Raw genomic sequence first — 16,897 nt, forward strand, 5'->3', positions numbered from 1 at the left:
TGCTTTAAAAATGAGTTGAAGCTGGGGGTGGGGCGCAATGGTCAAGTGCTTGGCTCACCTGTATAAGGGGTCGGGTTCCACCCCCACAGCAGGGGGCGGGCGGTGGGAGCGGAGCCGGACCCTGAGGCGGCTCTCAGATTATTAGAGACCAAGACTTACCTGATGATTCATTAGGAAATAATCTGCTGTTTAAACAAAAAGGGACAGGCATCATTTGTCTCTGCTGGCAGAGTGATAGGGAGGAGAGTTTTTAAAGGTGAAATTCAACCAATATTCTAGTACTGCTTAACCGGTACCATGCTCTTTAGAGGCCTTGACTCATGTGACTTAATCCTTCCAATGGCTGCATCCACTGAGCTTGATTCCTGGTACAATAGCGGAAGTCCTGGTCTTCTCCAGGGGAAGACTAATCAATCTTAACAAGGACTGTGGTGCACTAGCTAAACAAGACCAACAAAAAGGGGTGAGGTTAAAATTAAGAAAGATGCCAATAGCAGTCTATTTCCATGGGCTCCAGAGTTCTTAAGATAAGGCTAATCTTCAATTTCTATGATATTAATATTCTTTGTTCTATAGTAAATTTTCCTTTAAAAATCTTGCCAGGTGTGGTGGCACATTCTTGTAATCCCAGTCCTTGAGGGGCTGAGACGGGAGGATTGCAGGTTTGAGGTCAGCCTCTGCAATTTAGCAAGACCCTGTTTCAAAATAAAAAGGACTGAGAGTGCAGCTCAGTGAAAGAGGGCCTCTGGGTTTCATCTCCAGGGCTGGGTACCTGGGAAGATGGTTCAGCCCACTGGTAGGCCAGGGCAGCAAAGGCACGGAATGCCCTCTAGACCGGTGGCACAGTGGCACCGACTTTGTAAACAATTCGTCAAACTGGGGCAAATACTACAATTTTTGTTTCATCAGATTTTTTTTTTTGCTTGCAGTTCCCCCTCCACAGTTTTTATGTAATATGTTGCCACTATGCATTTCAAATTTCACTTAAGCTTTTCCCTTAAGCATCTAAAAAGTTACAAAATAATGTCACTACCATTCACACTGAGTATCAGATTAGCCAGAGAAGGTGAGAACCTTACAAGTGCTTCAAGACACAAAACAGTAAATGTGAATCTGAACTTGGTGATTCCACCCTGCGAAGGGACGGGTGTGAGGGGCTCTCGGGGGCCAGACACTGCTCTTTACGGCTGCCCCTCATCGCCGCCGTGCAAAGCGCGAGCCCCCTGACCATGCGAGGCGAGGAGGCGAGGGCGGTGTGTCTCCTCACACCTCGGAGGCTCCGGCCTGCGTCTTGGCCAGAAGGCTGCACACGTGCTGGAACCTAGCGGTGGCTCGACCTGGAGACACTGAGCAAACAAGGGCCGGGGCGTGCAGCTTCCCGCGCTCCGGGCTCTTCGGCCCCGCGCACGTGTTGGGGAGCGATGAGGCCGGGCGGGCCGGCGGGCGGCGGCCATCCAGGGCGCGGGGGCCTCCGTCCAGCCTCGGCGGGCTGGGCGGGGACCCGCGGGCGGCGGGGCGCACGAGCCGGGGGCGCGGGGGCGCGGGCTGCGGGGGCTCGGCGCCCCTCCCCCCGCCCGGGGCGGCGCGGCGGGCCAATGGGCGCGCGGGGCGGCGCCGCGTCTCCTCCGCGCTCCGGCCGGCCTCCAGCCCCGCCGCGCGGAGGCCGCCGAGCTCCGCGCCCCGCGGCCGGGCGGGCGGGCAGCTGGCGGGAGCGGCCCCGCGGGCATGAGGCGGCCCCCGCGCCCCGCGCGCGCCCACGCCGGCCCGCGCCCGCCCGCCTGAGCGCGCCCGCCCTCCGCAGCGCCGCGGCCTCCGCCTCCCGGCCTCCACCCCGCGGCCTCCGCCTCCCGGCCTCCACCCCGCGGCCTCCGCGCCCGACCCCCGCCCCGCGGGACCCCGCGCCCCTCGGCTCCCCGCGCCCGCCCCGCGCCGCGGCCGCCCCTTCATCCCGCCTCCTCCGCGCTGCGTCCCGCCCGGCCGCGCCCGCAGCCTCCCCGCGCCCTCCGGGCTCTCGGCGCGTCCCCGGGAGTCCAGGGCCGGCGGGGCCCGGTCCGGCCTGCGAGCGCAGCCCGAGCTGCGGGCGGCGGGGGGAAGATGTCCGCGCTCAGGCGGATGGTGCGGGTGTCCAATCGCTCGCTCCTCGCCTTCATCTTCTTCTTCTCGCTGTCCTCGTCCGGCCTCTACTTCGTCTACGTGGCCCCGGGCCTCGGTAAGCGCGGGCACACCCTCGCCCGCCGCGGCCGCACACCTGTCCGGTGGACTGCGCCGGGCGGCCCGCCGGCCAGCCGCTAACGCCGGCGTGAGTGCGGGGTCGCGCTCGGCGGACGCAGGGCAGGTCTCTGGCCCGGGGACCCCGCTCCAGTATTCGTGCAGCCTCATCGGTTTAACCGCACGTCTTTCGGCTGAAGCTGTGCTCGCGGGTGGGGGAGCCCAGCCCCGCAGATGGCGCAGCCGGCCGTGGAGAGGCGCAAAGCCGGCCGCAGGCCGCTCTCCCGGCGGGGCTCCTCCGCCGATGGCCAGCGAGACCTTGGGGCCAGACTTGAGGACTTTCTCAGGCCCAGTTGTCTTGTAAACGCCATTGCTCATGATTCAGCCTTCTTTCCACAGGGAGGTCGCTTCTGCTACCTATTAGGACGATTTCTAAGATACAGTAGTGATTAAAATAATTAGGCAAGGCAATTTGTATTGTGTATCTAATGCTAAATTACTTAGGAAGAGCGTGCATCTCCTAACATTTCTTGCTAGACACTAGTAGTCTCTTGAGCCAGGGCCATTCTCGCTTGAGTTAGCCAAAAATGTAATGCCTCTAACAGCGAGACACCTGCAGAATTCCAGGTGGAATTTACTCAGGGCGCGGCTGGGGGTAAATAGATTATTAGGAGCTGCAGGGGAGAAGGAAGAAGCCCACCACCAGACTGATTGCTCATAGCAATGTGTGTGTGTGTGTGTGTGTGTGTGTGTGTGTGTGTGTGTGTGTGTGTAGCAGGGGATTGAACTCAGTGTCCTTCCACCTCCGCGCCACCTCCCAGCCCTATTTGGAAACAGGGTTTCACTAAGCTGCTGAGGCTAGCCTACAATCCTCCTGTTTGAGCCTTTCAAATATTGGGATTACAGGCCACCACGCCAGGCTCCTATGACTTCTTTATTAAAGTTTTAGGTTCAAGTAAAAATATCTGCTTAGATAATGATGCTTGAGAAGACATGAATTGTTGACACCTTGTATTCCCTTAAAATAGAGGTTTTAGGGTAAAGTTTTTATTTTAACATTATTTTTCTTTAACGCATTTTTCATTAAGCAAACAACAGCCAAAAATCTACCTCCCTGAATTTTGTAAATCCTAACCACAGTTCTTTACATTTTACAGCCTGATTTACATCTTGAGGCAAAATTTTCTAATGGCTGAAATACATATTGCATAGTAATACTATTTTATTGGTCCTGAATGTTAAATCTCTTATGTTAATGTATCCTTTATTAATCTTAGGGCATCAGCTAGTTTGGTGGATGTCAGTTTTATTTCCCTACCTCTTTTTTTTTGTCAGTGAACTTGATATTATCTAATACTCTGAAAATACTTTTCTTAATATTTTGCCATTTTGGAATCTTTAAACATTAAATCTTCAGTCTGTAGCAATTTCTTACGCTCTTGTATAATTCTTTATAAGTTAGATGTTTTAGGTGATGTTATTTTAGTAGGCATTTACCTTTGAAAGATTTGGGAAAATTTTTTTACTAAGATAACAATTTTCTCATTTTCTTTGTATTTTGAGTAACTTGTTAAAGTTCTATTACCCAAAAAGTTAAACAAAGGAAATCAGAATTCCAGTTTTAATTTGATAGTTATTTTTCTTAGTGCAACAATACATTACCTATAGATTCTTAAAATTCATTTTATGTGAAAAATCAATATATTTTTCCTACCCAAGTGCATGACCTGAGTGTTTGCATAGAACATAGTGAGTAATGTCATAAAAAAATTGATAATTGTCTTGCAAGTAATTGAGTCTTATGATTAAAAAAAAAAAACTACTAAAGCTAGAAAGAAAGGTCATTTAACCAAACTTATAAAAGTGGAAGTACTATACTAGTGGGAAGCAGTTATCCTACAATTCAGATTTTTGCTTGAAAGCTCAAATTTTATCATAGGCAATGAATACTGTCAGCTCATCATTTTTTTTTTTTTTTTTTTTTTTTTTTGGTGGTACTGGGGGTGGAACCCAGAGGCACTCTACCTCCAGGCTATACTCCGGACCTTTTTTATATTTTATTTAGAAACAGGGTCAGCCGGGCATGGTGGCACACGCTTGTAATCCCAGCATTCGGGAGGCTGAGACCTAGAGGATCGCGGTTCACGGACAGCCTCAGCTACTTGGTGAGGCCCTCTGCAACTCAGTGAGACCCGGTTTCAAAATAAAGAATAAAAAATAGGGCAGGGGGTGCAGCTCGGAGGTCAAATGCCCCTAGGTTCCATTTCCAGACCCACAAAAAAAAAAAAAAAAAGAAAGAAACAGGGTCTCCCTAAGTTGCTGAAAGCCTCACTAAGTAGCTGAGGCTGGCTTCGAACCCATGAGATCCTCCTGTCTCAGCCTTCCAAGTGCAGGGATTACAAGCGTGCACCACCACGCCCGGCTGTCAGCTCATCATTTTTGAGAAAACATAGGTGAGATACAAGTCTAACCAAAGTGTGTTAGTTGTTCGTGTGTGTGTGTGTGTGTGTGTGTGTGTGTGTGTGTGTGTGTTACTGGGGCTGGAACCCAGGGGCTTTTCTACCTCTGGGCTATACTCCCAGACCTGTTTTATACTTTATTTGGAAACAGGGTCTCACTAAGTTGCTGAGGCTGGCCTCCAACTTTGGATCCTCTTGTTTTAGCCTCTCAACTACTAGGATTACAGGCTTGCCCCACCACGCCTGGCTCAGAGATAGTCTTAATATTATAAATGTTAGTATTGAGGGAAACTGGACACAGGCACCCTCCTCCTAGGATGAATGAGCTTCCAGAAAGTGGAAGGGCTGTAATTCCATCTGGCTGCTGCTCAGGTGTGGGGTAATGGTGGGCCAGCTTGGGAGGGCTCTGGCGCTCAGAGCCCAGCCTGTTCCCCAGGTACTAGAGGTCCTTGACGTTCCTGGGAGGCAGAAGTAGTCTGGGCTGACACTGCTTTAAACTGGATGACTAAGAAAGACATTGATGTGCCTGTAGCCAGTGGGCCAGCATGGTGGGGGGAGATCGTGTCACTTCCTCCGAGTGGGGCTTCATAGTCCCTGACCTTCCCTAGACACACTGACAGGCTGTCTTGCCCTTGGGGAGAGGTGAATCTAGGTCTGAATTCCCGAGGGCCCTTTGAGGAACTGCCCGGGTTATTTGGCCTCTGAGGAGTTTGTGCCCTGCTGGGGCTCAGTCCCTGAGCCACACCGTGGCCCTCCCCGACATTTTCTTCAAGTCTTTTTGGGGCTGTCTCGGAAGCCAGCTATTTGCCCTGCAGTTTGCTTATCACAGCCCTTTAGCCTCCAAGCCCTGCCTGGCTGGCCTGGTGCTGTTCTTTTCCGAGCTATCTTCGTCTGCTTTGTGTGACAAAGGTCTTCTGGTTTTCCCCTCACCAAGTATTCTGATCTGTGTGGCTCTTGCCTGGGGTTCTTCTGATCTGGACCATGGTATTTATTGGTCATCTTTGTCCTCTGGGCTTCCTTTATTGGTTCCAAGTCCCTTGCTAGTTTGGTCCTATGAGTAGCTGCAGTTATGAAAAGAGGAAGAACACAATCATTTATCTCAGAGAAATGGGGGTGTAGAGGGCAGAACCAGGGCAGGGAGACCAGGTAAGAAGTTACTGCTGCTGCTAACAGTGGCATTTGATCTGGAGCAAAGTTGACAGTTACGTCAGGGCAGAGTTGAGGCTGCGAATGGTGTAATTGAAGGAAAGCAGCTTTAAGATGGCGCTTGCATTCTAACATTGACTGGGTAATGAGTAGGAAGGAACCATGCTTTGATGGGGCTGTTTGGGTGTGAGAGACACTGAACTGGGATGCCCGTGGGACAGCTCGGAAGGGATGGCAGTGGGTAGGCAGATGGAGTAAGGGCCTGAAGATGTGGTTATCTTTAGCATATGGATGAGTGCCACTTATCTATCTCTCCTCTAACATATCTGAGTAATAAAATCACACCATGACTCACTAAGTTACTCTTAAGCGTGGGAGGCCCAGGTATAGTGTGCAAGCACCCCAGGAGATGCTGCTACCCTTCTCACTTGCCTTATAAGAAAAGAATCAGGGCCGGGCACAGCGGCACTAGCCTGTAATTCCAGTATTTGGGAGGCCTGAGGACCGCAGGCTCAAGACCAGCCCCAGCAAGGTAGGACCTGAGCAACTTAGCAAGACTCCATTTCAGAATAAAAGATAAAAAGAGCTGGGATGTAGCTCAGAGGTAGAATGCCCCTAGGTTCAAGCCCCAGCACCAAGGAGAGTGGGGAGAGGGACATCGGATCTAGTCCACCTGGGGAGTAGCAGGCCACTCGTGGAGAGGGCCTCCTCCAGTCTGAGGGCCAGTCCTGAGCAGTGATTGTAACTTAGCTCTGTAGTGCCATGGTAAATTAATCTAAAAATCCTATGGCCTTTTGGGAAATTAGGCATTTTCTTGATTCATTGAAATCTGGCAATGCTAAATGCCCTTTTCCATCTGAGTCTTGTATGAAGAAATTTGAGATCTATTAAACATGATGGCAGAAAGACGTAGTGATATGCTTACACTGCAGCCATGTTTATCATTTCTGACCTTCAGTGTTTATTAAAGACAAGAAGAGCTATGTTTGTGGATACTTTTTAAAAGAAAAACTTCTGGCCTAGGTTTGTGGTCTCTATAAATGGCAGGTGTTTTAAACATTATTTGGGGTTGCACTGAGAAGAAAATATGCTTTCTTTTGAGGCAGTATTATATGGGGTTGTCAATTTCCTATCCATCCAAGCTTATTTAATATGGTCTGCTGTAAGAAGCCTATTTCCCAGGTTTATCCCCAGAGGCCCTGATTCTGACTGGCTTGTAGCACAGTCCACCCTGTGCAGCTTCCTTTCCCTGGGTGGGCGGCAGGGCTTCTGGGTGCTAGCGCTCCAAGCTTCTGCTCTGCTGGGTCCAGCTGTGGCCCCTCCACACAGGCCTGGGTTTGCACTTCTCTGTCAGGGCTGGAGGCCGTGGGAACCTTGGACACAGAGGCTCTAGTGTCTCCAGTGCTAAAGTTGTGGGCAGAGCCACAGCTGCCAGCCTTTGTGTGGAGAAGGGAGGAAAGAGGCCCCCAAGCTTGTGACTTGCAGAGCCCCACACTGCCTTGTTCTCCAGCATATACACCCCATGTCGGGACCCTTTGGCCCTTTAGTGTTTATGTTTCCCAGTCAGGCTTCTGCTGGTAGACTTGCTTTTTGATCGTAGAAGAATGACCAAAGAAGAGTTTGGCTTAGGCTCCAGGAAAACCCTACTTAGTTGAAATAGTAGAGTTAGCTAAAAGGATGTTTATGTCAGTGGTTATATTTTTGAAAATCATTACTTAGGCCGGGCATGGTAGCGCACGCTTGTCATCCCCACACTTGGGAGGTGGAGACAGGAGGATCGCGCTGGTTCGAAGCCAGCCCCTACTGGCTTAAGAGACCTTGTTTCCAAAAATAAAAAAGTATAAGATAAGTCTGGGAGAGTAGCCCGGAGGTAGGAGGGCTTCCAGGAACCCCACTACCACCAAAAATTTATAAATAAATAAATAAATAATCATTAGTAATTTTCAACCTTAAATTTGTGGATTGACCATTTTCTCCTTCAGAGATGTAATAAATATGCTTTTTTTCCTGCATCTTTGTTTGTAATGTTAATTCCTTGAATTAGTGTTTCCAGCGCTACCAAATCATTCTGCTTTATGATCACTGAATGTCTGAATGAGTTGTGCATACATTAGAAAGCTATATAAAAGAAGGTTATTTAATATGAGTTCATCTAATGTGGAAAGAAAATCCTGCTTTGCTTGTTACAAAGGTTATGTTTTGAGAATTACTATAAGCAGTGATTTCAAATATGAATGTGCCTTCTTATTTCCCAGGAGTATCATGAGAGATTCTGATTTTCTTTTTTTTTTTCTTGGTGTGTGGTATCAGGTATTGGACCAAAGGGTATTCTATCTCTTGAGCCCTATTTTTATTTATTTATTTATTTATTTATTTATTTATCGTGGTACTGGGGATAGAACCCAGGGGCATTCTACCTCCCAGCTACACCCCCAGCCCTATTTTTTATTCTTTATTTTTGAAACAGGGTCTGCCTCACTAAGTTGCGGAGGACCTCACTAAGTAGCTGAGGCTGTCCGTGAACCGCAATCCTCTGGTCTCAGCCTCCCTAGTGCTGGAATTACAAGTGTGCGTGACCAGGCCTGGCTTATTTTTTATTTTGAAATAGGGCCTCATTAAGTTGCTGAGGCTGACCTTAAACCTGTGCTCCCCCTGTTCCAGCCTCCCAAGTACTGGGATTATAGGAGTGTACCACTGTACCTGGCTTCTGATTAATTTTTTAACATGTACCCCAAGTAATTCTTCAGCCTGGAAATTATGTTTCTAAAAAACACCCCAAATGCAGGGAGAAAATTAGTTGCTGGATAGGGTTACTTTTCTAAAATGATTATCACATATCATCTGATCTGTCATAGGACTAATATTTTAAAAAACAGGTTAACTTTTTTAACTGTTTTAAGAAAAGCAGCTGTAGCCAGGCGTGGTGGTGCACACTTGTAATCCCCACGCTTGGGAGGCAGGGATAGGAGGATCGCGCTGGTTCGAAGTCAGCCTTGCTGGCTTAAGAGACCCTGTTTCCAAAAATAAAAGAAGTATAAAATAGGTCTGGGAGTGTAGCCCGGAGGTAGAAGCAGCTATATAGCATGATGAAGAATTTTCTCATCAAGAGGGAAGTGGACAGATCAGTGCGTGAGACAACCATGATCATGTGTTTCTTTATGAATTTGCAATGCCTAGGCAATTGACTAATAGACTGATCTTAAATGTGTTGTTTAGTGCTTATAATTATTCAAAAGATACATTGTAGTTCACTTCAGGTTAATAAAAGTTCTTAAAATATATAACATTATAGGTTACTACATGGGAGTAATTTCAAAATTACATTTACCATTTGGTCAGAAATTTTTTTCTATAATATCTTTACAATAGTGTGTGCAAGTGTGTGGGGGTATGGGAGATAGAGCCCAGGGGAATTCTACCTTTGAGGTACACCCCCAGCCCTTTTTAATTTTTATTTTTAAAAAAGTACTGGAGCTATAACCCAGGGGCATTTCACCTCTGAGCTAAACCTCCAGCCCTATTTTATTTTTTGTTTTTGAGACAGGGTCTTACTGGGGTGCTGAGGTTGTCCTTGAACCTGTGATCCTCTTTGTCTTAGCCTCCTAAGTACTTGGATTACAGGTGTTTGCCATCACACCTGTCTGAGCCCTTTTTATTTTGAAACGGGATTTTACTAAATTGCTGCGGATCTCACTAAGTTGCTGAGGCCAGTCACAGATCTTTCAATCTTCCTGTCTCAGACTTCCAAGTACAGTGATTACAATGCCACCATGCCTAGCTACAATATATCTTTTAAGTAGTTATGTGAAGTTTGTTACTATAACATAATGAATAAAATGTTCTACCTTCTTTTGTTTTTATATACTTGAGGCTTGCTAATGTTAATATGATTATACTGAAACAGTGTTATGTATATTGTGTTGTTTGATAAGCTAATTCTATGGTGGCATACACCTGTAGTCCCACCCACTTGGGAGGTTGAGTTGGTGGATCTATTAAGTATGAGGAGTTCAAGACCACCCTAGGCAATTTAGCAAGACTATCTTTTAAAAAACTAAAATAGACTTGGGAAATTGAGACAGGAGGATCACAGGTTTGAGGCCAGCCTTAGCAATTTAGAGAGTCCCTCAGCGACTTAGTGAGACCCTGTTTTGAACTAAAAAATAAAATAGGGCTAGTATTGTAGTTCAGAGGTAAAATGCCCCTGGGTTCAATCCCCAGTTACCCCCCTCACACACAAAGAAATTATGACTTGTAATTATACTACAATTTTCATGTTGACTCATGGAAAGAGAAATTGGACTTTTTCTTTTGAACCAAGTGACTAAAATGGAGAATTATAAGGTGCCTTGCTTACTGATTTGAAAATAAGTTCTGGCTCTTCAGATCTGTGGGATCCATTTCCTGCTTGGTTCCTCTTCTCTGCTTCTTGTTTCAGAGGCATTTTTCTTTCATAAATATACTAGGTGAAATTCCCAAAAGCATTTATTTATTTATTTTGGTGGTACTGGGGTTCCTGGAAGCCCTTCTACCTCCGGGTTATACTCCCAGACCTATTTTATATTTTTATTTGAAAACAGGGTCTCTTAAGCCAGCCCGACTGGCTTCGAACCAGCAAGATCCTCCTGTCTCCGCCTCCCAAGCGTGGGGATTACAAGCGTGCGCCACCACGCTCAGCCTCCCCAAAGCATTTTAATTGTGAAAATACAAGGAATTGGGGATGGTCATAAAACATATAGTTCTTACTGTTTTCTCATTTCAAGCAAGTCATGGGCGAACACATGAATGAAGAGAATGAAATCCATGTTAGAGGCGTGTGTTTCATTTGCCTTATGCCTTCTGAAACCACTAATTTAAAAAGCAGTCTTGTGATGCTTTCTAGGCGTGTTTATTTATGGTTTGATATTTTGGCTTGTACCATCATTGAGTTTTCTGATTAGATTTTAAAATCTGTTTAATTGCCTGAGTTTTTCCTGAGTTTTTGGACCCCTAAGAAGGTTTGGTAACCCTCTTAGGGGTCCAAAAATACTTTAAAGGAGCTCTGCATTTATTATACAGAGTGAATTAACACACAGCAGAGCTCACAGCTATCTTTTGTAGATAGTTGTTTCATAGTACTAGGTTCAGAGTTTACTTTTTGAATTATCAACTGCATTTAAACTGTTGAACTGATAATCTGCTTACTGAGAAAGCACTTCTTGTATTTCAGGCAGTTTGTATCTCTTCAAGATTTTGGATGTTGAGAGAGGAATTCTTAGTTTCTAACACTACTCGGTAGATAAATTTCAATTGGGTAAACACATCTCCACACTGAACATCTTTAACACAAGGTTGTTAGAAAAGACTGTTTTTACTTAAAAATATTTAACCATGATGAGCATTCAAACACAAATCTCCAAGAATCATTTAAACTGTTAACTGTAGAGACCTGTTTTAAAGCCAGCCCGCCTGCCTGCCTGCCTGCCTGCCTGCCTGCCTGCCTGCCTGCCTGCCTGCCTGCCTGCCTGCCTGCCTGCCTGCCTGCCTGCCTGCCTGCCTGCCTGCCTGCCTGCCTTCCTTCCTTCCTTCCTTCCTTCCTTCCTTCTTTCCTTCATATACTAGAGATTGAACCCAGAGGCATTCTACCTCTGAGCTACAATTTTTTTATTTTGAAACAGAGTCTTGCTATGTTGCTGAGACTGGCCATGAACCTGCGCTCCTCCTGTCTCAGCCTCCCAAGTTCTGGGATTACAGGTGTGTGCCACTGTGCCTGGATATAAAGAATTTCTTCTTAAAGTCGGGCATAGTGTTGCATGCTTGTTATCCCAGCATTTGGGGGCTGAGACAGGAGGATCGCAGTTCAAGAACAGCCTCAGCTACTTAGTGAGGGCCTTTGCAACTCAGTTGAGACCCTGTTTCAAAATAAAGAATATAAAAAAAAAAATAGTGCGGGGGCTGTACCTCTGAAGTACAATGTCTCTGGCTTCAATCCCCAGTACTGATAAAAAAAAAAAAAAATCATCTTAGTGGAGCTCAGGCTGCTGGCTAAGATCTGAAATAGATCTGTAATGTTTGTGATCAGAGCATTTGTTATCGGCAGAGCTCTGATTCCTTTTGTTTATTGGTCAGCCCATGACTGTAGAAGGTAGAGAGGCGGACACTATAGGTTGGTAATTTTTTGCACCATAGATTTTCTTGAACTGGTACCTGGCTTTGAATTATCACCATAGTAAGATACTTTGTTTAAATAGTACTTAGACATAAAAGGAATTGTTTAATAGCCTGGAAAAGCCTCAAAGCTTAATTTTTTTTGTTTTTAATCCGAGCAGTACCTTAGGAAAAGTATGAACAATAGTTCATGTTCGATCTGGCCTAATCCTGGGGTTTATACCACTCTGATCAGAGATAATACATTTTCCTTTACTAATACAGATGAGTAATATCTGGAGATTTATTGAACATGGCACTACATGTAGAAAGAAAATAACTTTTAGTACCAGAAACAGATATCAGGAAGATAATTGTGATTCTTAAAAATCTAGATGCCTGTAGGTAATAACAAGGGGTGAGTGGTGAGTATTTGAGGTATTCTGCTTTTTGAAATATTGTCTATTTCCATATATGTTCTGTAGATAATATGAGAAAGCCATTTTCTCTTCGTAACTTTTAAGTGGCCCTCTGGCTTCCCCCTCATCGCCTTAACTGAAGTCTGGTTTATTCTCGGACTCCCCTCAGGATTCTGCATGGAGTCTTCCTCTTTTTCCCTGGCCTTCCGTGTCCTCTGTGGTCTTGACCGAGGCTTTCTCCAGGTCACCGCCCCTTCCTGACTCGTCCTGTGTCTTTATCACCTTTGTAACTTGCTTCTGAGGTTTTTTTGTTGCGTGTCTCTCATAGTCCCCAGGACTGCTGTTAACACTGCACCTCACAGAGAGGGGCTCAGAGCAGCAGCAGCTTGTTTGATCAGGGTCGCAGAGGCCTGGTCTGGTACTGAGGTGGCGGCTCTCCAAGAGGACTGTCCTTGCTGCTTCTAGGCCGGGTTCTTGTTACGTCCTTGGGTGTGGCCACACCGCTGACTGTCCTCTATGTGTGTGTGCACTTGCATGTGAAAAACCTCCCTCACCCTTCTTCTTGTAAGAACAGTTGCCACTGGATTTAGGATCTACCCAGATAATCCAGATTGATCTCTCCTATCTTGATGGGGCTCCATTCAACCTGATGGACATATATTTGGTGTATATCAGCTGTGTATATTCAGAGCCATTAGCTGAGTGCCTGACCAAAGCGGAGAGCCAGGAAAGGCATGCCCGCAGATGGCCTGCTCCCTGCAAGCTGGGTTTAGAGTGTTCATGTTCCTTCATCCCCTCGGCCCCTCAGTTGGTGACTCTCAAGAACTCTGGTGCCTGCCTTCCCCCTCGCTGTGCTCTGTGGTGCCAGGGTGTCTGCACAACTGGGCCTGACCTCTGTAGCTGTATGATTTTGAAAATTATGATTCAGAGACATGCAGTCATGCATAACTGTTCTTACCTGGTATTTCCCTTGCTTAGCTTGGGATCGTTTTGGAAGACACAACTAAACTATTTTTTTTTTTTTTTTTTTTACTGTTGGTTCAGTTCTGCTGCTCTATGGCAGGTCTTTGTATAGTTTAGTATAAAACAATATACAATATTTATAACACATAACAAGTTTTGTATACAACTTTGGGATACAGAATCCAAGATTTTGTCTACCAATTGGCAGTAATCTTTTTGGTGCTTATCCTTCCTCCTTATTTCAGCTGAACTTCAGACCTTGGCTCAGGTGGAATTGCCAGTGTTAGTTTGACTTTTATTGAACATCCCCACATTTTTGAGTTAGCTATTATTTTAATTTTCTTTTTTCTTTTCATTCTACTCAGGTGCAACTGAGCTTAACAAGTAAAACCTTGCTAGGTTTAATTAATAATCCTAATTTAATTAATAGTCCTAATTATATGACTGCTTTCTAGGAAGCATCTAGTTACTCTAGTAAAAGCTTATAGGACGCCTGGATTTTGGTTTCTCTCTCTCTTGTGGATTGAAGGTGAAAGAAAAAGTTCTTGCTTTTTTACTGAGATTATTTATGCCACACTATATGTGCTTTGGGCAAGTTCAGATTTACATGAAAAGAGGGAAGGCATGTAGTACACGTTTTCTCCTCTCCTGGGGAGCGCAGGAGGCAGGGAGGCTAGCTGGCATTCTTGTTCTTAGGTTGTGGTTCAGCCTTCCTTCCTCAAGACGGGAGCGTCCTTACAGTGCTCGGCAGCAGCGTCTCTTGCTGGTTCTTGGTTTTGACCGGAGCCTCTGCCTCTCATCAGAATGGAGTTCCGACTTTTTGGCTTTGTGAGGAGGGAACAGAGAGGAAGAGGCCTTGGAGAACACTTGGCGCAGCCCTGCCTCCAAGGAAGCTGGGGTTCAGCGAGCTCCCCAGGGTGAGCACTGCGCTGGCAAAGTGGGACCCGCAGAGCAGCCTCTGTCTTGAGCCCTTTGCCTGCGTGGGAGGCTGGGCATTGAGCAGGTGTTCATAATATTTGGCAGTTACCGTTTTCTTCTCAGGAAGAAATTAGGGGCCTATTTTTGAAGCAATTAGCACAAAGAATTAAACTGATCAGCCTTAAGATGTTCACTGAAGCTGGGCATGGTGGAGAATGTCTGAATTCCAGTACATGGGAAGCTGAGACAGGAGGATCACAGGTTCACAGCCAGCCTCAGCAATTTAATGAGGCCCTCAGCAACTTTGTGATACCCTTTTTCAAAATAAAAAATAGGGCTGGGGGTATAGCTCAGGTAGAACACTCTCAGTTCAATACCCACTATTTCCCTACACAAAAATACACATTGATATTCTTTTATTTTATCTATTTTTACAATTGTGGTAAGCAGTTATGTCATTGAAAGGGAACATAAAAGTTCAAGTAATAACTCTTGGAGAGAAATTACCAAAATAGGTGCTGATCGTAGAACATTCTGCTTCCCCCAAAACACTGAGAATGTACAGAATCCATCACAAGATCTTTACAAAGGATCCTGCCAGGTATGGTGCTGCATGCCTGTAATCCCAGTTTTTGGAGGCTGAGATAGAAGAATTTTAAGTTGGAGACCATCCTCAGCAACCTAGAGAGACCCTATTTCAAAACAAAAAAATTAGAAAAGATGTTGGAGGTGTAGCTTGGAGCTAAAACATGCCTGGGTTCAATCCCCAGTCCATCGCCATAAAATGCAGAATTAGAGGACAGGGATTTTATAACTAGGTTTAAATGCTTAAAATAGAATACCATTTTGAATTAGCTAGGTTTGCACTTTTATAGTAGAAAATTATTTAAGGATGAAGAGGTTTATTGTGATATTTCAATTTGTTTCAGTCTTATTCTATTTGATAGATGTATATTGCCACCTTAATATTTCATTTTATTGTTTTAAAAGTCAGTGTGTTCTGTAAATTATAAAAGTTTGAAATAGTCATATTTCTTTTTCCCTTTGGGCATGGTAATTGAGTCAGACTGTGTTTATTGAGTACTTTTTAAATTCTGAATGTTATCTTATTAAATAAAAAAGCTTAGTGTGTTGTGACATTCTTTTTTCTTTTGTAGCCAACACATATCTCTTTATGGTACAAGCTCGAGGTATAATGTTGAGAGAAAATGTGAAAACAATAGGACATCTGATCAGACTGTATACAAATAAAAACTCCACCCTCAATGGCACAGGTAAGACCGCTTCCTCCCCAGTCTTGCTCCTCCTCTTCCCCTAACAGGTGCGGAGTGGCCACCCCATCTCTGAGTGCCAGCTAGGTTTGCCTCCCAGTACTTCCCTGTTAAAGATGAGGACAGCTCCTCCTGTGTGTGCTGGTAGATTATTTTATTGGGCGTATCAGGTCTGTCACATATTTCAGTATATGTGAAGCTGTGGTTTCAAGGCTGATGGGGTTTGGTACAGAAATATTTAAGTTCATTTTTGCAAACATAAATTAAAATACAGGAGCAGCTTTTACCTTTTCAATTCACCTATTGTATTTAAGAAAAATTGACCACAAAGAGAATAATTTATTTGCTGCCATGAGCCATGCTTCTGTTTTTTGTGTCTACTCATATTCCTAAAATGTTTTCCACCTATGTCTAGAACATACTTACTGTTTTTTTTTTTTTTTTTTGGGTGGTACTGGGGTTCCTGGAAGCCCTTCTACCTCCAGGCTATACTCCCAGACCTATTTTATATTTTATTTGGAAACAGGGTCTCTTAAACCAGCCCAGCTGGCTTAGAACCTGCGTGATCCTCCTGTCTCCGCCTTCCAAGCGTGGGGATTACAAGCGTGTGCCACCACGCCCACATACTGTTTTTAATTATAGTAAGAATATTCCTAATAATTTTATGCCTTTTGTTTTTGGTGCTGGAGATTGAACCCAAGGGCTTTCTATATCTGCTACACTCCCAGCCCTATTTTGTTTATTAATTTTGAAATTTTAAAACAGAGTCTCACTAAATGACAGAGGGCCTCACGAAGTTGCTGAGGCTGGGCACAAACCGGCAGTCCTTCTTTCTCGGTTTCCCAAGTACTGGGCTCACAAGTGTGGGCCACCACACTTGACTTTTATGACCTTTTTAAGCAGTTAAAGGAGAAACTTAATCGAATTTGAAACCAGTAACTGCTCCTTTCTTTTCAAAATGGAAAGTGGGATCTGCACTAGAACCATACAAGGTTACAATCTAATAGTTCATGATTTAACAACAGGGACATGGTGTGAGCTGACTTCACTGCTGTGGAAGAGCGCTAATCCTCCTCCATGGTGGTATTGCTGCAGTGTCTCCCGAGTGTGGCGGGTGTCCCAGGGACCCGTGGGACTGCAAGTGCTTGCTGCATGCTCTGTATTCGCATTTCACAGTTTAAGATATTTGTGTCAACAATTCTTTTTGTGCTCCTTTAAACCTACACTCATGATTCTTATTCATCTGTCCCCTCCCAAGAGGAGAGACTCTCTCCCAGCCATGAGTGTTCTTTCTTAAATGTATGTTAAGGCCAGTAGTAGTTTTAGATCCTTCTAAAACATTCAAGACTATAACAAACCAATTTGCAATTTAATGTCACATGCTTTT

At 45.3% G+C, this 16,897-nt stretch overlaps 1 protein-coding gene across 2 annotated transcripts in view; it reads left to right on the plus strand.

Annotated features, from left to right (window-relative positions):
* Nucleotides 1–2,094: 2,094 nt before the first annotated feature.
* Nucleotides 2,095–16,897, plus strand: part of B4GALT6 (beta-1,4-galactosyltransferase 6) — a gene marked incomplete at both ends in the record, with an annotated part of 70,606 nt that continues 55,803 nt past the window's right edge. The window contains 2 exons of one of the 2 annotated variants that reach the window (XM_080714777.1): nt 2,095–2,209; nt 15,397–15,513. In XM_080714777.1, coding sequence (XP_080570903.1) covers nt 2,095–2,209; nt 15,397–15,513 — 232 coding nt within the window. The remainder of the gene's footprint in view (nt 2,210–15,396; nt 15,514–16,897) is intronic. The other variant, XM_080714778.1, reaches the window with a different exon arrangement.

Source organism: Muscardinus avellanarius, assembly GCF_963383645.1.
Source record: "Muscardinus avellanarius genome assembly, chromosome: 17".
NCBI classification, from domain to species: domain Eukaryota; kingdom Metazoa; phylum Chordata; class Mammalia; order Rodentia; family Gliridae; genus Muscardinus; species Muscardinus avellanarius.